The sequence below is a fragment of the Nerophis ophidion genome, linkage group LG11, assembly GCF_033978795.1.
Source record: "Nerophis ophidion isolate RoL-2023_Sa linkage group LG11, RoL_Noph_v1.0, whole genome shotgun sequence".
Classification (NCBI taxonomy): Eukaryota; Metazoa; Chordata; class Actinopteri; order Syngnathiformes; family Syngnathidae; genus Nerophis; species Nerophis ophidion.
In genome coordinates this window covers 31482435-31509471 of record NC_084621.1, presented here as the reverse complement: position 1 = coordinate 31509471, position 27037 = coordinate 31482435, and the positions used below count along the sequence as shown (strand labels likewise).

The window sequence follows — 27037 nt, the reverse complement described above, 5'->3', positions numbered from 1 at the left end:
TACTGCAGTTTGGATACCTGCATAGAAGAATCCAGTGTGTTGCAGTTATGTTTCCTGTTTGGAAGTGTGTACGCGTCTGTGTGCAAAGTCGTAAAACAAGCGGTGTGTCGCTATGCGTTACATCAGTGCGGCAATCGATCTTTCCCATAAAAGCCGAGTTTCCTCAGGGAGCCCAGCTTCCTGCCTAATGACTGTTAGGCAGCAAGGCAGACGCAAGGCCCTACGAGCACTTTAGACCACGTGCACATATTTGGGAAATAAACTTGTTTACGCCGGCAGAGATTGATAATAAACAAGTTGTGCAGAGGAGTGATGACATACACTAGCTACATGTGCAATATCTTCCTACATTCCGAGTGTGTGCGTTTTGTGTGTGTTTCAACAGGGAGGAGAGCATTGCTACTACCAAGGGAAAGTCAGAGATGTACCTCACTCCTTTGCTGCCCTCTCTACCTGCCATGGACTTCAGTAAGTACATCGAATACATGCTTGTATATCCTGTAGCTATGATGTCAGTGTGATTGCATTCTCAGTTTTTTAAGGCGTTTTATGAAAATAAAGAGCAGAAAAGAAGTGTTAAACAGGAAATAGTAGACATGCTGCTTCATTCATTAATTGGCATCAGTCTGCAGTACATTCATGGTCATGGTGTGATTCATTAGTGTGTCAGCATCTTAAATAAATGATAAATAGGTTGTACTTGTATAGCGCTTTTCTACCTTCAAGGTACTCAAAGCGCTTTGACACTACTTCCACATTTACCCATTCACACACTGATGGAGGGAGCTGCCATGCAAGGCACTAACCAGCACCTATCAGGAGCAAGGGTGAAGTGTCTGGCTCAGGACACAATGGACGCGACAAGGTTGGTACTAGGTGGGGATTGAACCAGGGACCCTCGGGTTGCGCACGGTCACTCTCCCACTGCGCCACGCCGTCCCTATCTTGTGTGTTATGAGGGTTTATCCCACGTTTGTACCTTTTCAAACTTACTGTATGTATACAGTGTTAACTCAACTTAAGAGTGCCCCAAGGTAAGACGTTTGAGATAAGAGCTGTTGATCAGCTAATTCTTATACAAGCAATAATTTGAGTTTTTGAAAATATCAACACAAAGTTAAACTTGTTCATTATTCACTTTTAATAACATACAGGTGTTTAATCAAAATATCAATAGTACACAATAACTAAACATAAACATAAACAAAAAACACCATCTACTGCGTGTTTAAATTTTGTTTGTTTGTCGTCCTCCAAAATGTTTCCTCTGGTTTACAAACATCAAGAAAAACAATGATTTTGAGAAAATAAAAATATTGACGTAATCACTCAGTTATTGATCATATACTGATACTACCATTGGTATAAACACCATCAATTTATGGATCGATCCACCCTACTCTTACGTTTTGTGTACTGACTGTGACAAATGCCGACATACAAACAGTTGTTTTATTATCTGCTCTCTTAACTATTATTAAGCTATATACTAATTTCCTGTTAATAACTGCTCACTTTCTGTGGTAATGTGCCTCTATCTACACTTCTTGAACTTTACTAAGCACTATATCTTCTGTTGTTTCAAGCTGGTTTAGCGGTTGGCTTAGCTATTACCATGCCTGCCATGTTAAGCCTCACACTCCAGTGATAATACTACATTGTAATGATACTAAATACTAAGAAATGCAATTAATTTTCTGCAATTAAGGTGATTATCATTAGCTAAGGGGAGTGTCACCCCACCGTGTATGGAGACACACAATTAGCTTCTACTCTCTTGTCAGATGGAGGACTAAAAATAAATACTGTTATGGATTGGAGGAGGGAGTTGTGACGGCAATTCAAAAGTGTATATGTGAGGCTATGTGTGTGATTAACTGTAGTGTTTTCCAAATGTTGAACAAGGAGAAGGAACAAGGCAGTAAGACAGTCCGTGAGCAGGCAGAGATACTCAGGGAGAATGGCGAGGCGTCAGAGGTCCGTGTCCAAGCGGAGGTCGAGGATGAAGGGAGGCAGTCGAAATCCGGGAGTGGGGGAGGGGGTATCCAAGGAAGCGAGACACACAGCTCGGATCCAAGGCAACGGAAGGAAAACAGGGACATCAACAGAAGGTTATGTTCGGGCAAGGGATGGCAGGTTGTACAGGCTTTTGAAGGCAGGTCTGATCATCAGCTCCAGGTGTGCAAATTGCCAGCGATTAATTGCAGCTGTTCGCTGCCACTGGTCTGGGGCGCGCTTTGTGCACCCTCGGAGCTGCGCTCGGTGCAGCGCACAGATGAATGTGCACTGACACGCGCCCGGACCGTGACAGTACCCCCCCCCCCCTTATGAACAGCTTCCAAATGTCCTATGACCCAAAAGAGAAGAACAAAAGTCAAGGGAGGTGGTAGGGTTGAACTGGTGGTGGTTCGCCAGCCCACGTGTCCCCAAATCTATCGGAGACGAGACTGGTAGCGGCAGCAAGTAGAATGTTGCTGCGGCCGGCAAGGCGGGCGACAAAGGAATTTTTTCCATCCCTACTGCTTGTCCCGTTCGGGTTCGCGGGGGGTCACTGCAGCCTATCTCAGCTGCATTAGTCCATGATATTAAAACAATTGACTTGATAAATTATGTATGTATTTTTTTTTCATTTTTAACCATATCGATTCACAAGGCATAATATTGATGATTTGTATGCCGCACATTGCTTAAAATAGAGTATTTTTTCCCTTAAAGATCTTTTTCACTTTACTTCTAGCACAAGATGATTAAAAACCCTGTAAAGGTGATGCTTTTGCAAATAATGTATCAAATGTGTGGTATCTTTATGCCATATATATGTTTAACAACTCTATTATGAGGACATTTCTCTTTAGTGTGCACATCTTGTCTGGTCCACACAAGCAAAATGTTAGGATTAGATAATTTCACCCTTTTGTGTGTGTGTGTGTGTTTGTGTGTGTGTGTGTGCGTGTACGCGTGTGTGTGTGTCTGTTTGTCGGTGTCGGTGCAAAGCAGCATCTGACAATAGTGAGAGTACTTCTCATAAGCTGCGTCAGGTATTTGTCATAATATACATCCTGTTCTTACCCCTTTTTTATGTGTGTGTGTGTGTGTGTGTGTGTGTGTGTGTAAATGGAAACTTAAGCCTCCACTGCAATATTAACTCTTAACCTCACACAGAGCAATAATGCTCTTGGTTTCTTCTGTCACGTCAGATGAAGATTGTTCAGGCTCGTGTTCCATTTTAGTTGGACCGTTTTGATGCTGATATGATAAACACACAGTGCGCAATAGTATTTGGCCACCACATGCTTTGATATTTTAAAAAACCTTTATTGCACCATGTGTTGTTGTCCTCAATGAAGCAGGAACTAACCCAAATGTGGCGCTCTTTGAGGTTTTTTTGTTTTAAGCTTCTGCCTCTGCAGCGTTGTAATCTAACTAAAACCCTAATTGGGTGTTCTCATTTTTTCACTCAATGTGTATACAGTGCCTCATATTGGTTGTGGTCAAAATACAGTACTTTAGAAGACGTGCTGGAAAAATATCACAGGGGCGTACCACCAAATTCAGGGCCCCCATACGGAATACTTCTGATGGGCCCCCCATCCTAACCCAAAACCCAACGTCATCGCCCCATACAAACACAATTTGTGTGTTTATATGCACTAAAAAAACATTATTATTGTATTATTTATTGCATAAATTTTTGGTTGAAACCAGCTTCTTAAAACACGTCTGAACCTTGATTAGGTTTTTGATTTTTTTAAAGATGGGATCTAAAGCATATCTAGACAACCCACCTGAATTGACTTGGTCATTATCAGGCTCGCCCTGCCTTAAATGCATCTTATTTCTACGTTTCTTGTATGACCTTATCCTTGAATGCATATATGTGGGCTCTAATAACTTTATGACCTCTGTGTTGAGTGAAGTGTAGAACGTAAGGGTTTGTTGCTATCCAGGTGGAACCAACCATTCTGCATTATTGGTAGAGTATAGGTAGTCTTAAACATTTTTAAAAGGGAACTGCACTTTTTGGGGGAAATTTGCCTATCGTTCACAATCATTATGAGAGTCAAGAACACACGTCTTTTTTTTTTTTAGGATGTTAACGATGATAAAGAACTCTTTTATAGGATTTTAAAGATTATAAAGAACGCTTGGAAGATGCGGCTAACGGTGTAGCCTTCAAAGCCCTCTAAAACAACTTCAAAACCCTCCATCAATGTTTTGTACACACACTGCAAGTTTATATACTGTATATATAATGTAGTAAAAGACATATTCATAATAATATGTAATATACAATATTTACCGTATTTGGTCATTTTGGTCATTGTCGAAGTTGACCTTTTCCGTGCATTGATTTCGATTCCCATAGCAGCCCACTTTCCGACTTCTGGCAAGAACTATGTTCCTACTTCCGGAAACAAACGCGGGTGTGTTTTCTAATCATGGCAGACTTTGTAATAGACAACAAAGATGACTATTTTTAAGGTCGGCGTGACTCAAAGCTGCAAATGTGGAACTTGGCGCCAAGCTATTTCGACATTAAAGGAGTCCTTACCCCACTAACACTGCGAAAAAAATTATCCGGCCAGATGGACCAAACGCACAACTGTCAAACTACAGTGCATATGCTGTCTCGCTAGCTGTGTACAAACAAAACATAACATGTTGGCTAATACTTAACAGATACTTAAATATGATTGTTCATGTTTTTCAGGCAGTACTGACTGGTGTTTTATTGCATTGTGATGTGTATTACAACCTTTGTTCTGTATTTAGCTTTTTATGGCTAATGCCGAAACATGCCGATGTGGTAATATACTTGAAAAAGAGTTCCTTTGTGTTCGCTCTTACAATACAATAACATAAATTAAATATTGTAAAGTGATTGAAAGTTACAAATGATTGCTCCCATTAGCTCAGTGGTTCTTAACCTTGTAGGAGGTACCGAACCCCACCAGGTTCATATGCGCATTCACAGAACCCTTCTTTAGTTAAAAATAAAATGTTTTTTTTTTTTTTCAAATTCAAGACAAAGTTCTATGTTTTTGGTAACATATAACTTGGGAACATATTCTAAGCAACAAAGACTTAATTTTGTCATGATCTGTGGTCTGGATCATGTTTTTGTTATTTTTTTGTTAGTTTTTGGACTCTTTTAGTTCCTGTTTGCGCTCCCTTGTTTTATTTGGTTACCATGCCGACTTATGATTTTCACCTGCCTCTGGTGTTCGGACCGCGCACCTGTTTCTAATAAAGACCCTTATTTAAGCCTGTCTTTGCTAGTCAGTCGGCCTGGCGTCATTGCTTGTTTTCATGCGATACCACAGTTCGTGTTGCACGATTCATGCCGTGTTCACGTAAGTCTTGTTTATATATTGCCACAGTTTTGTGTTTATTCGAAGCCATAGTTTGTTTATTTGTTTCATGCCACAGTTTTGTGTTTGTTCCCCGCCGTAGTTTACGTTTGTTTACCTCATGCCCTGCCAAGATTTAAGGAGTTAAAGGGGAACATTCTCACCAGACCTATGTAAGCGTCAATATATTTCTTGATGTTGCAGAAAAAAGACCATATGTTTTTTTAACCGATTTCTGAACTCTAAAAGGATGGATTTGGCGATTTAAACGCCTTTTAAATGATAGCCTGTCGAGCGATGACCTTTCACCCGTGACGTCACAACATGAAGCAATCCGCCATTTTCTCAATCTTATTACATGCACCAAGTCAAATCAGCTCTGTCATTTTTCGTTTTTTCGACTGTTTTCCCGTACCTTGGAGACATCATGCCTCGTCGGTGTATTGTCATGTAACAACACTAACAGAGACGGATTCAAGTTGCACCAGTGGCCAAAAGATGCGAAAGTCCCTCGTTTGTTCCGCAGACTTTACCGACGACAGCTATGCTACGACAGAGATGGCAAGAATGTGTGGATGTCCTGCGACGCTCAAAGCAGATGCATTTCCAATGATAAAGTCAACGAAATCTGCAATATTGGAAAATAGACCACCACTGAATCTGCCGGAGTGCGAGCTATTCAGGGATGACGGCAGTCTCGTCCCGCAGACGAGCGGAAAAAAAACCCCTGGATATGTTGGCTAAGACGTGATTAATGCCACTTCTTTTTCTGTCTCATTTTGTCCACCAAACTTATAACGTTGTGCATGAATGCACAAAGGTGAGTTTTGTTGATGTTATTGACTTACATGGAGTGTGCTAATCAGACATATTTGGTCACGGCATGACTGCAAGCTAATCGATGCTAACATGCTATTTAGGCTAGCTGTATGTACATATTGCATCATTATGCCTCATTTGTAGCTATATTTGCATCCAGCCTTTCCCTCCAACCACATTTAATGCCAAAAAAACACATACCAATCGTTGGTTAGAAGGGGATCGCCGAATTCGTCCTCGCTTCCTCCCGTGCCGCTGTTTGTCCCGATATGGCTCAATAGCTTCAGTTTCTTCTTCAATTTTGTTTTCGCTACCTGCCTCCATACTCCAACTATCCGTTTCAATACATGCGTAATCTGTTGAATCGCTTAGGGTGCTGAAATTTGAGTCTGAATATGAGCTAATATCGCTATACCTTTCTGTGCTATCCGCCATGTTTGTTTCTGTGTGGTCACGCTGTGAAGTCACAGGATAATAGACGGCTGAATATATACGGTTGAAATCAGACACTTAGAAGCCGTTTTTCGGGATATTGCGTGATGGGGAAATTTTTGAGAAAAACTTTGAAAAATAAAATAAGCCACTGGGAACTGATTTTTATTGGTTTTAACCCTTCAGAAATTGTGATAATGTTCCCCTTTAATAAATATGTTCCTACCTGCAAGCCTTGTCCGGAATAGTCCGTTTACATCCGGGAAAACAAACCTCGCAGTAAGCTGCGAATCACCCACGTCATGACAGAATGATCATAACTCAAAACACTCAAGTTAACCATGAAATGAATTTAATTGGGGCTTGTTCCCCCCAAAACAGCACAATTTTAACACGCAACATGCCAAACATTTAGATAAGAATTATGGAAATAATTACACTATTTTTTGAAGTCTTATAATAATAATAATATTGTACAGCATTTACCTTGAGGAGCACACTTCTACAGTATCTACTTTAAGCTGCTTCTCCGTCAAACACGCCATCAGCAACATTTCTGTATTTTCAGGGATAAATGTATTATCTAAACATTCATGGCTGGCATTAGACTCATTCTGCTTCAGTATAGTGAATGCTTGACCAAGTGGCGACACGCTTAGTCATATTTTTAATGATTTAATTTGCTCTGCTTAGCTTGTCAACCAAAGAATGTAATTTTTGCACATGCTGCCTAAGTCTCTGCATCCCGGGGTCCAAACCGAAACCAATCATTGCTTTTGCTGATAACATTGTTGTTCTTGATGAGAAGATTTTTGAGAAAATGTTGTGAGAGATGATTTCAAATAAACTGTGTAAAACATCAAGTGTATTCTTTGTTGAATTGTTTTGTTTTACTTGCAAGAATGAGGAGAGTTGCACTAAACCAGAAATACAAAATGCAGGTGTTCACAACACAACTCTCCCATCATACGATTGAGATAACTTTGGAAATACTCAAAAGATGTCGTAGTGGTTTGTGTTGTGGTTTGTGCAGCCCTTTGAGACACTAGTGATTTAGGGCTATATAAATGAACATTGATTGATTGATTGATAAGTTGGCATGGTAACCAAACAAAACAAGGGAGTGCAAAAAGGAACTAAAAGAGTCCAAAAAATAACAAAACCATAATCCAGACCATAAATCATGTCAAATTTAGAGTTATTTGGACACAAGGTGAACATATTCTAAGTAATAAAGACTTAAGTCATAGTTATTTGGTTAGGGTTAGGGTTATAATAAGGCCATGCCGAATAAGGCATTAATAAGTACTTAATAATGACTAGTTAAGCGCCAATATGTGACTAATTTGCATGTTAATAAGCAACTAATTAATGGTGAATATGTTCCCCATACTAAAGTGTTACCATGTTTTTTTTTTACTGGTGCACAAATTGAACCGTGCATGAACATCACCTTGTTCAAACAACAAAAGCAACACAGTGGATAAACTCACAACAAATTACACCCCTGCAAATCAGTAAGCTGTTGCCGTATCCGTAATAGGGAGAAGTTTGTATTTCCACGATGAGTCTGGTGTGTTTTGACCTCCGCCGAACCCCTGAGGCCGACTCACCGAACCCCCAGGGTTCGATCGAATCCAGGTTAAGAACCACTGCATTAGCTGCATTGTTAGCCACCGAGGACGAGCCGATATTTTTATTTTAACACACGCATACTTTGAGGCCGCTGCATGTTGTACAGATATTCATTTGAATTGTATAAATTTTATAACGCACAATAAATAATGGACAATTGTTAACTTGTGTTCGTGCCAAAAATTGTGGTGATTCAACTAAACATCCTAAAGTTACAGTAAGTGTTTTGTATTTGTTTTCATGTCAGTCCAACTTACTGGGTCAAATGTGACTATTTTATCAGTATCATTTTTTGAAGGCTGGTTGGAAACACCTAGTTATCAACTGGTTAGCAAGAGACTGGCTATTGACTCTCCTATTTGTGTCCTTAACTCACCAATAATGTCACACAGCTGCTGGGGTGGTCTCGGTGCTAGTAACATGGGTAGAAGACTAGGTTTTAAGGGGGGGCATGCTTAAGGCAGGGTCTGACTGATTCATCATTTGCAAAATCAATACTTCTACTTTTGAAACCTACGTTAGAAGGCATATATATATATGTATATATATATATATATATATATATATATATATATATTTCAGGGAAACCTGCAAAACAGGCTTGTAGGGATGAAATAGCCTCTTGTTTTTCTCCTGACCTAACGTATATTCCACTCTACCCCGGTATTGAACACTGTATAATGGATAAAACACGGAAACCTCGACTATATATGTATATATATATATAAATAAATATATATATATATATATATATATTTTATATATATACATATATATATATATATATATATATATATATATATATATATATATATATATATATATACATATATGTATATACATATATATATATATACATATATATATATATATACATACATACATATATATATATATATGTATATATAATAGTATATTATAATACATTATATAATAGTGAAGGAATAATCAACTGTTGTGGTTCATAAAAGCAATACAATATTGTAAATTATGCTATTTATTTATTTCAGTGGAATGTTCTTCGATGGAAATCACACCTACTTGATCGAACCAGGCGGTGAGCGTGGCACCAACAATGTAAGTTTACCCCACTGGGCTGTAATATTAACAATATTATACAATATATCTTGTCTCTTTTTACTGATTATAATAATAGAGGATGTTTGCAGTAGATGAAGAACCAACAAAAGAGATTACAGGATTGAAATAGGTGTCATCTTTTGTTCTGACAGGATGATAGGATCAAACTGTGTGGGTTACATGTCACACGTATACGCACGTTTGCACACACACACGCACCCACCCACACACACACACACACACACACACACACACACAAGGAAAGCATTGGCCATTTTTAATGTACTTGGTTACAAAGCCTGCGGCAAAGAAGCCTTTAGCTAATTAAATAATAGCGATTAAAGGCATGATCTTTGAAAGAAGAGAACGGATCTCAGATTACCTCCAGACACCCTGAGCTTGAGATATTGTGTGTTTTTACGTGTGTTTTTTTTTTGTGTGTGTGAGTGAGTGAGTGAGTGTGCGTGCATGCGCTTGTGTGTCTGTGACTCTTTGTCCTCTCTAATTAAAATGTCCACAAGATGTGTGTTTCTACTGTTAATCAGCAAAAAAAGACAAGATACTAGAGGTAATTGACTTTGTGGTATGTTCCTACTTGTTGGAGAGCTTTTTAGCATTTGCTCTCATTTGAAGCTTTTTAATGCCAGGGTCAGAAAATGAGTGTGCAATCTATGAAATAGCGTGTACTATTAGTGGGTGTTTTGCATGTGATCTACTAACACTGCGTATGCAATTGTAAAGTACTGCAGACCGCCTTATTTAAATGAGTATTTTATGTGTACTAGATAGATAGATAGTAGGGCTGCGAATCTTTGGGTGTCGATTCAATATCGATTCTTGGGGTCACGATTCGATTCAAAATCGATTTTTTTTTCAATTCAGCACGATTCTCGATTCAAAAACGATTTTTTCCCCCGATTTAAAAGGATTCTCTATTCATTCAATACATAGGATTTCAGCATGATCTACCCGTCTGCTGACATGCAAGCAGAGTAGTAGATTTTTGTAAAAAGCTTTTATAATTGTAAAGAACAATGTTTATCAACTGATTGCAATAATGTACATTTGTTTTAACTATTAAACGAACCAAAAATATGACTTATTTTATCTTTGTGAAAATATTGGACACAGTGTGTCCAAGCTTATGAGATGTGATGCAAGTGTAAGCCACTGTGACACTATTGTTCTTTTTTTTTTTTTTTAATAAATGTCTAATGATAATGTCAATGAGGGATTTTTAATCACTGTTATGCTGAAAATATAACTAATATTAATACTTTTGTTGATAATATTCATTTTTGTTTCACTACTTTTGGTTTGTTCTGTGTCGTGTTTGTGTCTCCTCTCAATTGCTCTGTTTTTTGCAGTTCTGAGTGTTTCTGGGTCAGGTTTCGTTTTGGAATTGGATTGCATTGTTATGGTATTGATATGTATTGTTTTGTTGGATTGATTTAAAAAAATAATAATACAAAAAAAATTAAATAAATCAATCGATTTTTAAAAAATGAGCATCAATTCTGGGTTGCACCACGTGAGAATCGCGATTCAAATTCGAATCGATTTTTTCCCACACTCTTAATAGATAGATAGATAGATAGATAGATGGATAGATGGATAGATAGATAGATAGATAGATAGATAGATAGATAGATAGATAGATAGATAGATAGATAGATAGATAGTAATTTATTTATTCCTTCAGGAAAATTACAATTGGGGGCGATATGGGGCATCACCAGGGAGACATTCATTTACTGCACACGCATGTTGTCATCCTCCTACCTCCAGCTTTTTGCTATGTTTTCAAACATGCAGGAGACATGTACCACTTTTTATGGACATGTTAGAAGCAGTCCTGCAATCCATCTACAATGGCAGCATGTCCTTCTGACACGTGCTAAATGAAGCGCTAAATAGTGTTCTTACATGTGTTCGTTCTCATGTCGCTTTTAAATTTGCGGACACAGCTAGAATGTATCTTCAACATGCATTATCTCATTATAGCTATAGTATTACATGATATACATTGTTGGATAAATGTATATCATGTATATCATTTATATCGCGCAAACCTATGTACAACCCCACTGCGAACGCCTTCTCCTCTGATTTCGAATCAGTATTTGCAATAAAAATGACTCAACTATTCGACATTGAACCCCGACTGTATTGTCAACATGAACAAATTCACACCAAAGTATATCCAATACATATTATCTAGACCAGTGGTCCCCAACCACCGATTGGTACTGGGCCGCACAAGAAATAAAATAAATAAATAAATAAATAAAAAATGTCTTTTATTTTTAAATTATTAAATCAACATAAAAAACACAATATATACATTATATATCAATATAGATCCATGCAGTCTGCAGGGATACAGTCCGTAAGCACACATGATTGTATTTCTTCATGAAACAAAAAGGTTGGGGACCACTGATCTAGACCACAAGGAAGTGTGGTAAATGTAAATTAAAATGATCATAGATCCCCTTTAACTTTTAGAAAGTCACATTATCATTGAGTTCATCCTCTTTCCTCCATTCTGTGGCTACATGTGACATTACTGACACCTAGTGACCAAAGCATAATACTACATATTATCACAATATGTTTATTTAGCACGGCTAATGTTGTCCCCACTCACTGTGCTCCTAAAAAACACATTTACAAAAATATCGACACCATAGATTTGACTCACTGTCGACTTTGAGCAAAATCTAACAAATAAGTTTTGACTATGAAAATCCTTAGTGCAAGACAACCCTAATTGTAACACCGTTATTTGTTCCAGCTGCATCAACACGCCCTTTTCAAAGTTGTAACACAGGGGTCGGGAACCTTTTTGGCTGAGAGAGCCAAGAAAGCGTAATATTTTAAAATGTATTTCTGTAAGAGCCATATAATAATTTGTTTAACACTGAACACAACTAAACGCGTGCATTTTTAAGTAAGACCAACATTTCTCGAGTATAATAGGTCTCTTATTCTTCAGAATAACAATAACATTGTTATTCTGAAGCTAACTGTGGAGGGGGCGTGGCCTGCGGTCCTGCAGTGATGCAGGGTGTGCCAGGACCGGCCTCGAAATCAGCGACAGGTGCGCAGATGGCTTTGTTATCTAATCACCTGTCGCTCTGTCATAAGCAGCAGCCAGGAGGAGAGACGGGGTTGGAACTGGAACCACAGCGCGAACCAGAACAAAAGAGAAAAGGACAATTGCTGGAAAGCAACTGAGAGACTTATTGAAAAATAAAACAATATTGTAACCCTGACACACGATCTCATGTCGGTGTTTGGTGGTCTGAAGAACCCCCAGGAGGGCAAGCCCTACACTAACCAATAATAAATAAATTACTTCTTAACAAGTGAAGGTAGAAAAAAAGATGGATGGATTCAAATGCACGAGCATCTTTTATATTTTGAACATTATTTTTAACACTGTGATTTCAAGTGGAATTATTCATTACTTATTGTGTTAAGCAGTGTCAGCTCAGATTTATCCGAAAGCCAGATGCAGTCATCAAAAGAGCCTCATCTGGCCCGCAAGCCCTAGGTTTCCTACCCCTGTTGTAACACATTGATTGGTTCCAGCTGCAATAATATCCCCCTTCTCTCTTTGGTTACCATTGTTCACACACCCAGCTAACAAGCTAATTAATTGATTATGGTTTTGTGGTAGCTGAGGAAAAGCAGGGGTGTCCAAAAATCATCTTCAATGTTAGCAGCACCGGAAAAGTCTGAATAGTTAATGCCAAAATTACAATTAAACCTTCAAAAATTGGACAATATTTCTGAAAAATGCTTCAAAGGTCAAACAAAATATTGTCGTGTCAGAATTTAGCTAAGTGAGCATCCAAAGGATTAAATCTACACATGCTTTTTCTTGGTATTTTGCAATAAAAAAGTATAATAATAATAATGATAATAATAATACATTTTACTTCTAAGGTGCCTTTCTGGGCACACTAGGACGCTGTACAAAATCAAAACAATAAAATCAATTGATCAAATAATAACCATATAACCAGAAATGGAAACTACTGTAAAATATTACAGGGTCTTTCTGCTTGGTAAAATAATGGTAGAAAAAGGAGACCAATTAATACTAAATAAAGATTATTTTAAATGATATTATGTAAAATTTCAAGCAGATGCTACCAAAATAGTATTTACCGTAGTCTAATTACCTTAAAAAAGACAATAAAAGCCTGCGATGAGGTGGCGCCTTGTCCAGGGTGTACACCGCCTTCCGCCCGAATGCAGCTGTGATAGGCTCCAGCGCCCCCTGCAACCCTGAAATTTGTCTGCTGAGAAGAAAATAATGATGTTAACTATAGAACAGGAAATGGGAGGAAGGACGGAAGGTTCCTCCTCAGTAAAATGAAAGAGCAATATAATTAGAAGTAGATATTGTTTATGTAAAACCCTATTGCTAAGCAAAAAGCTTGTATATGATGGCTTAGAACAAGAAATGAACCAGAAGTTGAACTTTTAGCATCATTCAGAAGTGTTTGGCTGCCCAGTGCATTATGAGCAAAGACGGAATGAAAAATGAATTAAATAGACATTGTTGTTCTAAGCAGATACTAACATAAAGGACATGTAGCTGAAAGCTAATGACTGGCATGTAAAAAATAAAAGAGAAGCTACCCTTCAAATGGGACAGTTGTACAATGCTGAAACACAATCATAATGTTGACTTTTTTTATTTTTTTATTTAGCCTTTATTTAACCAGGTACAATTCAATTTTGATCAAATATCTATTTTCCAAGGGAGGCCTGGCCAAGAGGGCAGCAGCAAGGTTACATCAAAAACATTAAACAACACTTTAAACATCACATTTACAACATTAAAACTTGCTCACATAACACCAGAGGTTGGACCAAGTCATTGTTTTGCAGGTCTTGTAAGTCTCAAGTCTTTACCCTCAAGTCCCAAGTCCAGTCCCGAGTCAAGTCCAAAGTCAAGACTGGAAAGTCTCAAGTCAAGTCCCAAGTCCTGCATTTTGAGTTTTGAGTCCTTTCAAGTCCTTTTAACCACAGGCTAATATATTTATACAGATATGCTTTTAAAACGCTGTATTTATTTATCAAAACAAGTGCATTTGAAATTGCAGGAAAAAAATAGTGCTGACATTGCACTTCATAATAGCTCTATTAACCAGTCATTTTAATCATTTAACTCAGTCTTTTACAGAATAAACACATTTGAAACGATAAAGTGCAACTTATTTGCACAAAGTTTTAACATTATATTTCCATGGCATATTGCATTGTAACTAGTCCTACAGCAGTTTCTATCCTGTTCTTACCTTAGCTCATTGAGCTCATCTCATACTGTATGTGTGTTGATGTGTGCGTACACATGAAAAACATAACAAATACATGAACATAACAATGAACAGAGTTGTACTTTTTTGATGTCAGGGCCCTATGCAATATGTACTCATATTTTTAATATAGTATACATTTTAACTGACCTTTATTTGACTATGTTTGTCTTTTTGTAGGTGGCTAAAATACGCGGTGCTGCTGACCACCGTCTAACATTACGTTACTGTGTGTGATACATTGACTAACATAACGTTATGTATAGGTACCTCATGCAAAAAAACACTTCACACAAACTATGAATAAGATAGCGAACTGCAATGGACGCAACAGATTGTTGTGTTTGCAATGACGTTATAACCATAGACATTTTATAAGAAGACGCATCGTTGGCTGCTGTGACGTGAGAAATTCGTCCGCCATCTTGAAGTGGTGATGAGGAGCCGGCGAGCAGCCTAAACTGATAGTTGACAGGTAGAAAACAAAGATGGTGTTTAAATTGTTGATGAACGTTTCCTTGCTCAAATGAGTGGACTGTTGACAACAGGAATCGGGGGATTACATTTCCCAAGTAAGATTTAACATTAGCGTACTTTTGTTTGTATTTTGTGAAAAAAATATTACCACAGAGTTGAGAAGGAGCAAAGATCTTCAATATTTGTATGTGAAAATCCCAAATAAATATTCTGGGGGAGTACGACGCCCCTACAGGGATTTGGTTTACAATCTTTCAGCCCCACCTAAAACAAAATTCACCAGCTGCCACTGATTATGATGCATTCTCATTTTAGGCAAAGTATAAGACAATACTTTCTTAACAGTATAATTGTAACCAGGAATAAGTATTTAAGTAACAATATTGAAATACTAACATTGTTGGGTAGAGACAGAGTTTGGTTTTATTTTGAATCCGGTGAAACAGATTGGTGGTTTTAACTGACATAAAGACTTTCAGGTGTTTATATAAGTTTATCTTGAAGTATTTGGCAGACGCTTTTATCCAAAGCGACATACATAAAAAATACATATAAAACAATCACTGTAAACATTATCATTTAAGGGAAAAATGTAATACAAAATATCAATACACAGTGTCAAGACAGAATAAACTCTGCTGTTGCAGCAAAAGAGATACAGTCTGTAGGTCCCTGAGATATATAGATACCTAATGTATTCATACATTGTTTATGTAGGATATACGCATGTATATATAATCTAATCAAAATGTTTCTTGAATTTAAAAATTGCTGACGGCTTTTTCCACACTTCTCTGGGATTATATTCCTAGTTTTGATCTCGGTCGTCTGGTTACTTATAGCATATAAGAATATTCTATTACTGTTAAGCAAACTATGAATAATAAAACATGTGTCCTTTAGCTACACGTATGACAAAAAAACGTGTGAAAATCATTGGTATTCAGTGAGGTAAAATTAAGGGAATGCTCTGACAGTTCATTGCTCCTGCCAAATGAATAATAGCACTGAGTGGAGTGGATCACCACTCCAAGATGACGGCCCCTCGTCTCGTCAGCGCCAGTAGGCAGTAGCTCTCGATTATGCATACCCTTAGAAGATGTCTCTTATTATAACGTTAGCAGTGAGTTTATGGCCTCAATGATTTAACTACACAGCAAATAAAGGTTATGTTACTTAGCCAATAAACGTTAGCTTACATTCAAAACTTACCGTTCTCTGTGCAACTTCAAATGTTGAACGAAATTGGAAGTCTTTAAAGTCTGTCTTCGTCTGTAATCTTCGAACTGCATGTTTTGCATAATGCAATTCCTTTTTTGTTGACCAACTCGTAGTTTTAATACCCGAACGAAACCATCTTTGGCATAATTTTTCCTCACTGGTGCGTTGTTTGGCAGCACTTCTTCGTTGGTTTTCCTTGAATGAATGCTGTGGGATGAAAAAAACGTGGATGTAATTTGATTGGATGTTGTACTGACAGGCAGCACACACGCTGACAGACACACACGTACACAATGAAAGATACAGAGTGCTCCTGAATAACTTTTTTATCTTTGGGTTTTGGGGAAAGTAGCAAGTGTTGTCAAGTCAAAAGGCTCAAGTCCAAGTGAAGTCACAAGTCAATGATGTTAAAGTCTAAGTCGAGTTGCAAGTCTCTTTACAATTTATTAAGTCGAGTTTAAAGTCATTAAATTCATGACTCGAGTCTGACTCGAGTAGAAGTCATGTGACTCGGGTCCACACCTCTGCATAACAAATGTGCATACAGACAAGGTAGACTGCAATCATTTCACAGAAGCTTTAAACTCATTTAATGTAACAAGGGTTTGAACTTGAAGATCCGATTGTAGGTTATTCCAAGCATTCGGTGCTGAAAACCTAAATGCTTTCTTGCCCAGTTCAGTTCTTCCTTTCCTTTGAACGACGATTGTGACTTCCTTGTTTCTTTGTTAAAAGACAAGACAGATAAGATGTAGTCATACCCAGAATGGTTTTGTTGATGATTGAGACGTCGAGCACATAAAGACGTCCATTGAGTATACCAGACAATGGTGAGTAAGGGGAGTGCAGTTGGTGATCAATCTCACTTTCTCTTGTCATGTGGATCAAAAATCACGTAATAGAATAAAAATCCAGACAGGAAGAGGAGAAGGAGGAGGCGTGTGTTGAGATGGTTTTGGCATGGCTCCTAATGGACATATGGTAAATCCATCTGCCCCTTCTTAGAGAAGTGTTAACGCCAGGATGTTAGCACAACGATCTGCTTTATAAAGTACCTAACGTATGGAATTTTCCAACATGATATTGTGTTACATCAACATATTTGAGCACTGTAAAACAACAATAGCGAGCACTTTTGGTCAAGGATTAGGTCCACATTATCAGGCTGGCTGTGTGTCCTCAAAAGGAAAATGCTGCTGGCATGAAAAAGCAGAACATTTTTAATTCATAAACAACCTCTCCTGCTCCTATAAGAACATTTGACTATATATTTTATCTTTATATTTGATACTACAATTTTACATATATATATATATATATATATATATATATATATATGCGCCTATTATATATATATATATATATATATATATATATTTATATATATATATATATATATATATGCGCCTATGTCTCCCACTCTCCCTTGTGGAGGGGGTCCGGTCCGATCCGGTGGCCATGTACTGCTTGCCTGTGTATCGGCTGGGGACATCTCTGCGCTGCTGATCCGCCTCCGCTTGGGATGGTTTCCTGCTGGCTCCGCTGTGAGCGGGACTCTCGCTGCTGTGTTGGATCCGCTTTGGATAGAACTTTTACAGTATCATGTTGGACCCGCTTGACATCCATTGCTTTCGTCCTCTCCAAGGTTCTCATAGTCATCATTGTCACCGACGTCCCACTGGGTCATCATTGTCACCGACGTCCCACTGGGTGTGAGTTTTCCTTGCCCTTATGTGGGCCTACCGAGGATGTGGTAGTGGTTTGTGTTGTGGTTTGTGCAGCCCTTTGAGACACTAGTGATTTAGGGCTATATAAGTAAACATTGATATATATATATATATATATATATATATATATATATATATATATGTATATATATATATATATATATATATATATATATATATATATATATATATATATATATATATATATATATATTAGGGGTGTGGGAAAAGATCAATTCGAATATGAATCTAATCGAATACGTTGCCCGATTCATAATCGATTCTCATTTTTAAAAAAAGGAATTTTTAGTTTATTTTAAAAATAAACTAAAAACTTTTTTTTTTTTAATCAATTTACTACACAGCAATACCATAACAATGCAATCCAATTCCAAAACCAAACCTGACCCAGCAACACTCAGAACTGCAATAAACAGAGCAATTGAGAAGACACAAACACGACACAGAACAAACCAAAAGTAAAGTTAAAGTTAAAGTACCAATGATTGTCACACACACACTAGGTGTGGTGAAATTTGTCCTCTGCATTTGACCCATCCCATTGATCACGCCCTGGGAAGTGAGGGGAGCAGTGGGCAGCAGCGGTGCCGCGCCCGGGAATCATTTTATGGTGATTTAACCCCCAATTCCAACCCTGGATGCTGAGTGCCAAGCAGGGAGGTAATGGGTCCCATTTTTTATAGTCTTTGGTATGACTCGGCCAGGATTTAAACTCACAACCTACCTATCTCAGGGCGGACACTCTAACCACTAGGTCACTGAGTAGTGAAATAAAACTGAATATTGTCAACAACAATATCAATATTAGTTATAATTTCAGCATAGCAGTGATTAAAAATCCCTCATTGACATCATCATTAGACATTTATAAAAATAAAAAATAAAGAAAAATAGTGTCACAGTGGCTTACACTTACATCGCGTCTCATAAGCTTGACAACACACTGTGTCCAATGTTTTCACAAAGATAAAATAAGTCGTATTTTTGGTTCGTTTAATAGTTAAAACAAATTTACATTATTGCAATCAGTTGATAAAACATTGTCCCTTACAATTACAAAAGCTTTTTTAAAAAAATAATAATCTACTACTCTGCTTGCATGTCAGCAGACGGGTAGATCCTGCTGAAATCCTATGTATTGAATGAATACAGAATCGTTTTGAATCGGAAAAATATGTGTATATATATATATATATATATATATATATATATATATATATATATATATATATATGTATATATATAAACCCCGTTTCCATTTGAGTTGGGAAATTGTGTTAGATGTAAATTATAAACGGTATACAATGATTTGCTAATCCTTTTTATTATCTAAGCCTTTGGCTTAGGTGTCTTTTTAGGTGGGCTTTCGAACTTTGCGTCGATACCAGTCTGGATGGTTCGCATCCCCTTTAATCCGGATGACACGATGTGGAATATTTCCAAAAACAATTTGAAATGTGGACTCGTCAGACCACAGAACACTTTTCCACTTTGCATCAGTCCATTTTTGATAATCTCGAGCCCAGAAAAGCCAGCGATGTTTCTGGATGTTTTTGATAAATGGCTTTCGCTTTGCATAGTAGAGCTTTAACTTGCACTTACAGATGTAGCGACGAACTGTATTTAGTGTGAGTGGTTTTCTGAATGTGGTGATATCCTTTAGAGATTGAGGTCGGTTTTTGATACAGTTCTGTCTGAGGGATCAAAGGTCACGGTCATTCAATGTTGGTTTCCGGCCATGCCGCTTATGTGGAGTGATTGCTCCGGGTTCTCTGAACCTTTTGATGATATTATGGATCGTAGATGTTGAAATCCCTAAATTTCTTGCAATTGCACTTTGAGAAACGTTGTTCTTAAACTGTTTCACTATTTGCTCGCTCAGTTGTGGACAAAAGCGTTTAACTCGCCCCATCCTTTCTTGTGAAAGACTGAGCATTTTTTGGGAAGCTATTTTTATACCCAATCATGGCACCCATCTGTTCTCAATTGGCCTGCACACCTGTGGGATGTTCCAAATACGTGTTTGATGAGCATTCCTCAACTTTATCATTATTCATTGCCACCTTTCCCAACTTCTTTGTCACGTGTTGCTGTCATTAAATTCTAAAGTTAATGATTCTTGTTTGTGATTTTTACTTTAGTATTTAAGCCTGCATTCTTCCTCAGTTTGTTCTTGGCTCATGGTTTGCTACACGCAACAGTCACGTATGGTTTTCCCTGCTTTGTAAATTATGTGCTAAATTACGCCGTAGCTTCTTGTGCGCTCGGCACATCAATGTTTGGACTTTGGACTCTATGCTAAGTTTTAGCTTAGCTTACCGTGCGTTCGGCACGCTGTTTCTTTTGCCTGTTTTGCACCAGTGTTCTTTTATTTTTGTATATTAAATCACGTCTTACCTGCTATCCTGCCTGTCTAGTCCTCGTGCATCTGGGGGTGACAACACGCGCATCCAATATGCGTTCTAAATGTGACAGCATGAGCCAAGCTTCTCGTCACCTCGCATAGGACATGGAGCCATCGCCGCGCAAAGATGCGGCGCTCTCGACGCGCCGCTCTCGACGCACCGCTCTCGACGTGCCGCTCTCGACAACTGCTTCCACGGACAGCAGAGCATCCACTCCAGCCCAGTTTCCCCCATTAAGGTGTCCGTTTTCTAAACCCGCAATCTATTGGGCTGTGTGGCAAAAACTACCCTCAGCCTCCATAGATAATGCTCCACTTCCTGGTGGTGACGTCACACCTCCCACTAGGGATGACGTCATCCACCAAGATTTTTTTTTTAGATGCAATTTATTCCCTCTGTAAACCCCCCACTAAGGCTTTTCATTCGAATAATAATTCCTATGACAATTTTTTTTTCCAAATTTAGTTTTCCGCAGTCTTTTGATTTTCAAACCCCATCCTCTGTGACTTTGGCTCCACCCCCAATAACTTTTTCTCCCACCTTGTCTGCCCCACTCCTGACCTCCCCCCTCCCTCCCTTGGGGTCAGTCTCTGGCCACGAGGAGCACGTCTGGAATCCGCGTCTTGAGGGGGGGGCTAGTGATAGTAGCTGTACTACGGAGGTGGCACAGCTGCGAACCACTAGGCCGCGACGTCCTCCTAGGCCGCCTCCACCGGAACCACGGCTAGCTGTTCCTAGTCCTAGTCCATGTCCTAATCCAAGCCCTAGTCCTAGTTCTAGTCCTGGCCCGACTTGTAGAGCAACGCCTGGTCCAACTCGTAGACTGACGCGTAGTCCAAGTCCTGGTCCGAGTCCTGATCCGAGCCCTGGTCCATGTCTTAGTCCTGGTCCTAGTTCTTGTCTTAATCCTTGTTCTAGTCCCTGTCCAAGTCCTTGTTGTAGTCACAGTCCCTGTCGTAGTCCTCGTAGTAGTCCTAGTCCTTGTCGTAGTCACTGTCCAAGTTCTAGTCTGATTCGTAGACTGAGTCATAGTCCGAGTCCTAGTCCTTGCCCTAGCCCTTGCCCAAGTCTTTGCCCTAGCCCTTGCCCAAGTCTTTGCCCAAGCCCTAGTTTGACTGCTAGTCCTAGTCTTTGCCCAAGTCCTTGCCCAAGTCCGAGGCTGACTCTTAGTCACATTCCTAGTTGTAGTCCCAGTCCTATTCGTAGTCTGTGTCATAGTTTGAGTCCTAGTTTAACCCCTAGTCATATTCCTAGTTCTAGTCATAGTCGTAGTTTTCATCGTAGTCCGAGTCCTGTCTCAAGGCTGGGTCCCACTCCGGCACCTGCTCCAAGGCTGGAGCCCACACTGGCATCTTCTCCAGGGCTGGAGCTCACACCACCGTTTGCTCCTCGGCTGGCATCAGCGTCTGCTCCTCTGCCGGCATCAGCGTCTGCTCCTCGGCCGGCACCAGCGTCTGCTCCTCGGCCGGCACCAGCGTCTGCTCCTCGGCCGGCCCCAGCGTCTGCTCCTCGGCCGGGACCTGCGTCTGCTCCTCGGCCATCTGCTGCTCCCGGGCCTGCTTTGGCGCGCCCACTTCCACGTCGGCCACGGGCGTGGCCGTACCCAGGGCTTCCTCCTTGTCGGGTGCACCCACCGCCACGTCGGCTGCAGAAATGGTCTCTACGAGGTCGCCCACCGAGACATCTTCGGCAGCGACGTTCCGTCCGCCGCCGCCGCCACCCGATGTGTCCTCGATGGATTCGGGGACACATGACTGGGCGACCCGCCACCGTGTCCTCCCTCTGCCCTCCCTTCACGTTTGAACTTTGTTGTTGTGTGTGTGGGGGGGGCAAGATTTTTGGGACATCCGGGATCTGTCCCTTAAGGGGGGGGGTTATGTTAGGATCCGCCGCTCGGATCCTACAATATTTGGTTGTTGAGGTTTTTTTGTGTGTTTTCTTGTTGTTTTTGGACTCTTCTGTTCCCTGAGTTGTGTGCATTGTTTGTATTCATCACCATGGCGACTTCATTAGTTCCACCTGCACTGGCTCCTGGCGCGCACCCGTTTGTGATTTTTACTTTAGTATTTAAGCCTGCATTCTTCCTCAGTTCGTTCTTGGCTCATGGTTTGCTACACACAACAGTCACGTATGGTTTTCTCTGCTTTGTAAATTCTGTGCTAAGTTACACCTTAGCTTCTTGTGTGCTTGGCACATCAATGTTTGGACTTTGGACTCTATGCTAAGTTTTAGCTTAGCTTACCGTGCATTCGGCACGCCGTTTCTTTTGCCTGTTTTGCACCAATGATCTTTTTTTTTGTATATTAAATCACGTCTTACCTGCTATCCTGCCTGTCTGGTCCTCGTGCATCTGGGGGTGACAACACCAGATCCAATATGCGTTCCAAATGTGACAGAATATACTTGATTTATCCAAGGGAAAATTCAGCTTTTTTTGTATACATATACAGTACATGTACAAACATTTATGTATGTATATATAAGTATGTATATATATGAATATATATATATGTATATATATATATATATATATATACACACACACATGTATATTCGTGTGTATGTATGTATGTCTGTATATTTGAATATAAATGTATGTATTTATATATATACAAACATGTGTATAAATATGTGTATGTATACATATGTATGTATATATAAATGTGTATGTATATATACATACATGTACATACATGTATGAATGTATATTTGTATGTATATATATGTGTATATTTATGTATGTATACATGAATGTATATATATATATGTATATCAATCAATCAATCAATCAATGTTTACTTATATAGCCCTAAATCACTAGTGTCTCAAAGGGCTGCACAAACCACCACGACATCCTCGGTAGGCCCACACAAGGAAAACTCACACCCAGTGGGACATCGGTGACAATAATGACCCAGTGGGACGTCGGTGACAATGATGACTATGAGAACCTTGGAGAGGAGGAAAGCAATGGATGTCGAGCGGGTCTAACATGATACTGTGAAAGTTCAATCCACAATGGATCCAACACAGTCGCGAGAGTCCAGTCCAAAGCGGATCCAACAGCGAGAGTCCCGTTCATAGCGGAGCCAGCAGGAAACCATCCCAAGCGGAGGCGGATCAGCATCGCAGAGATGTCCCCAGCCGATACACAGGCAAGCAGTACATGGCCACCGGATCGGACCGGACCCCCTCCACAAGGGAGAGTGGGACATAGAAGAAAAAGGAAAGAAACGGCAGATCAACTGGTCTAAAAAGGGAGTCTATTTAAAGGCTAGAGTATACAAATGAGTTTTAAGGTGAGACTTAAATGCTTCTACTATATATATGTATATATATACATATACATATATGTACATATATATATTTATATATAAATAAATACATATATGTATCTGTATATATATATGTGTGTTTGAGTATATATATATATATATATATATATATATATATATATATATATGTGTGTGTGTTTGAGTATATATATATATATATATACATACATGTATGTTCGTATATGTATATCTATATTTGAATATAAATGTATGTATTTATATATATACATGTATGTATTTATATATATACAAACATATGTGTATAAATATGTGTATGTATACATATGTATGTATATAATGTACATACATGTACATACATGTATGAATGTATATTTGTATGTATATATATGTGTATATTTATGTATGTATACATGAATGTATATATATATATATACATATACATATATGTACATATATATAAATAAATATATATCTGTATATATATATATATATATATATATATATATATATCCATCCAACCATTTTCTACCGCTAATTCCCTTTTTGGGGGCGCTGGCGCCTATCTCAGCTACAGTCGGGCGGAAGGCAGCGTACACCCTGGACAAGTCGCCACCTCGTCGCAGGGCCAACACAGATAGACAGACAACATTCACACTCACATTCACACACTAGGGCCAATTTAGTGTTGCCAATCAACCTATCCCCAGGTGCATGTCTTTGGAAGTGGGAGGAAGCCGGAGTACCCGGAGGGAACCCACGCATTCACGGGGAGAACATGCAAACTCCACACAGAAAGATCCCGAGCCTGGATTTGAACCCAGGACTGCAGGACCTTGGTATTGTGAGGCAGACGCACTAGCTCCTCTGCCACCCTGAAGCCCTATATATATATATATATATATATATATATATATATATATATATATATATATATATATATATATATATATATATATATATGTTTATATATATATATATTAGGGATGCAAATCTTTGCATGTCCCAAGTTTCGATTCAATATCGATTCTTGGGGTCACGATTCGATAATATATCGATTTTTTCGATTCGATTTTCGATTTAAAAACGATACTTTTTCGATTCAAAACGATTCTGTATTCATTCAATACATAGGATTTCAGCAGGATCTACCCGTCTGCTGACATGCAAGCAGAGTAGTAGATTATTATTTTTTTTTTAAAAAAGCTTTTATAATTGTAAAGGACAATGTTTTATCAACTGATTGCAATAATGTAATTTTGTTTTAACTATTAAACAAACCAAAAATACGACTTATTTTATCTTTGTGAAAACATTGGACACAGTGTGTTGTCAAGCTTATGAAATGCGATGCAAGTGCAAGCCACTGTGACACTATATTTCTTTATTTTTAATATACATTTCTAATGATAATGTCAATGAGAGATTTTTAATCGCTGCTGTGCTGAAATCATAACTAATATTGATACTGTCGTTGATAATATTCATATTTCTTTCACTACTCAGTTGCCTAGTGGTTAGAGTGTCCGCCCTGAGATCGGTAAGTTGTGAGTTCAAATTCCGGCCGAGTCATAACAAAGACTATAAAAAATGGGACCCATTACCTCCCTGCTTGGCACTCAGCATCAAGGGTTGGAATTGGGGGTTAAATTACCATAAAATGATTCCCGGGTGTGGCACCACTGCTGCCCACTGCTCCCCTCATTTCCCAGGGCGTGATCATGGGGATGGGTCAAATGCAGAGGACAAATTTCACCACACCTAGTGTGTGTGTGACAATCATTGGTACTTTAACTTTAACTTTACTTTTGGTTTGTTCTGTCATGTTTTGTCTTCTCAATTGCTCTGTTAATTGCAGTTCTGAGTGTTTCTGGGTCAGGTTTGGTTTTGGAATTGGATTGCATTGTTATGGTATTGCTGTGTAGTGGTTTGTTTGATTAATTAAAAAAAATTAAATAGATTTTTAAAAAATGAGAATTGATTATGAATCGTGCAACTTATTCGATTAGATCCGTATTTGAATTGATTTTTTCCCACACCCCTAATGTATATATGTATATATATATATATATATATATATATATATATATATATATATATATATATATATATATATATTTCAGCATTACTGGTGCCTTCACTGATGTGTAAGTTACCCATGCCTTGGCCACTAGTACACCCCCATACCATTACAGATGCTGGCTTTTCAACTTTGCACCTAGAACAGTCCTGATGGTTCTTTTCCTCTTTAGTCCGGAGGACACAACGTTTACCGTTTCCAAAAAACAATTTGAAATGTGGACTCGTCAGCCCACAGAACACTTTTCCACTTTGCATCAGTCCATCTGAGATGAGCTCGGGCCCAGCGAAGCCTGCGGCGTTTCTGGGTATCGTTGATAAATGGCTTTGGCTTTGCATAGTAGAGTTTTAACTTGCACTTACAGATGTAGCGACAGACTAAAATTACTGACAGTGGTTTTCTGAAGTGTTCCTGAGCCCATGTGGTGATATCCTTTACACACTGATGTCGCTTTATGATGCAGTACCGCCTGAGGGAACGAAGGTCCGTTATATCATCGCTTCTTTGCAGTGATTTCTCCAGATTCTCTGAACCTTTTGATAGTATTACGGACCATACATGGTGAAATTCCTAAATTCCTTGCAATAGCCCATTGAGAAATGTTGTTTTTAAACTGTTTGACGATTTGTTCACGCATTTGTTCACAAAGTGAATGACTGAGCATTTCACGGAAGCTGCTTCTATACCCAATCACGGCACCCACCTGTTCCCAATTAGCCTGCACACCTGTGGGATGTTCCAAATAAGTGTTTGATGAGAAATCCTCAACTTCATCAGTATTTATTGCCACCTTCCCCAACTTCTTTGTCACGTGTTGCCGGCTTCGAAATTTAAAGTTAATGATTATTTGTAAAAAAAAAAAAAAAGTGTATCAGTTTAAACATAAAATATGTTGTCTTTGTAGTACATTCAAATGAATATGGGTTGAAAATGATTTGCAAATCATTGTATTCCGTTTATATTTACATCTAACACAATTTCCCAACTCATATGGAAACGGGGTTTGTGTGTATATATATCTATCTATATATATCCATCCATCCACCTCATTGCATATATATATATATATATATATATATATATATATATATATATATATATATATATATATGTATATATATATATATATATATATATATATATATATATATATATATATA

The 27037-nt window shown here is 38.6% G+C and overlaps 1 protein-coding gene across 5 annotated transcripts in view; it reads left to right on the top strand.

The window, feature by feature from the left end:
* The window catches only part of adam22 (ADAM metallopeptidase domain 22), a 192699-nt gene that overhangs the window by 86932 nt on the left and 78730 nt on the right, over positions 1-27037 (top strand). For all 5 annotated transcript variants that reach the window (XR_009808796.1, XM_061915578.1, XM_061915579.1 and 2 more), the window contains exons 5-6: positions 386-468; positions 9248-9314. Coding sequence is in view for 4 of the 5 variants with exons in the window: in XM_061915578.1 (XP_061771562.1) it covers positions 386-468; positions 9248-9314 (150 nt within the window). In the remaining variant the exon portion in view is untranslated. The remainder of the gene's footprint in view (positions 1-385; positions 469-9247; positions 9315-27037) is intronic.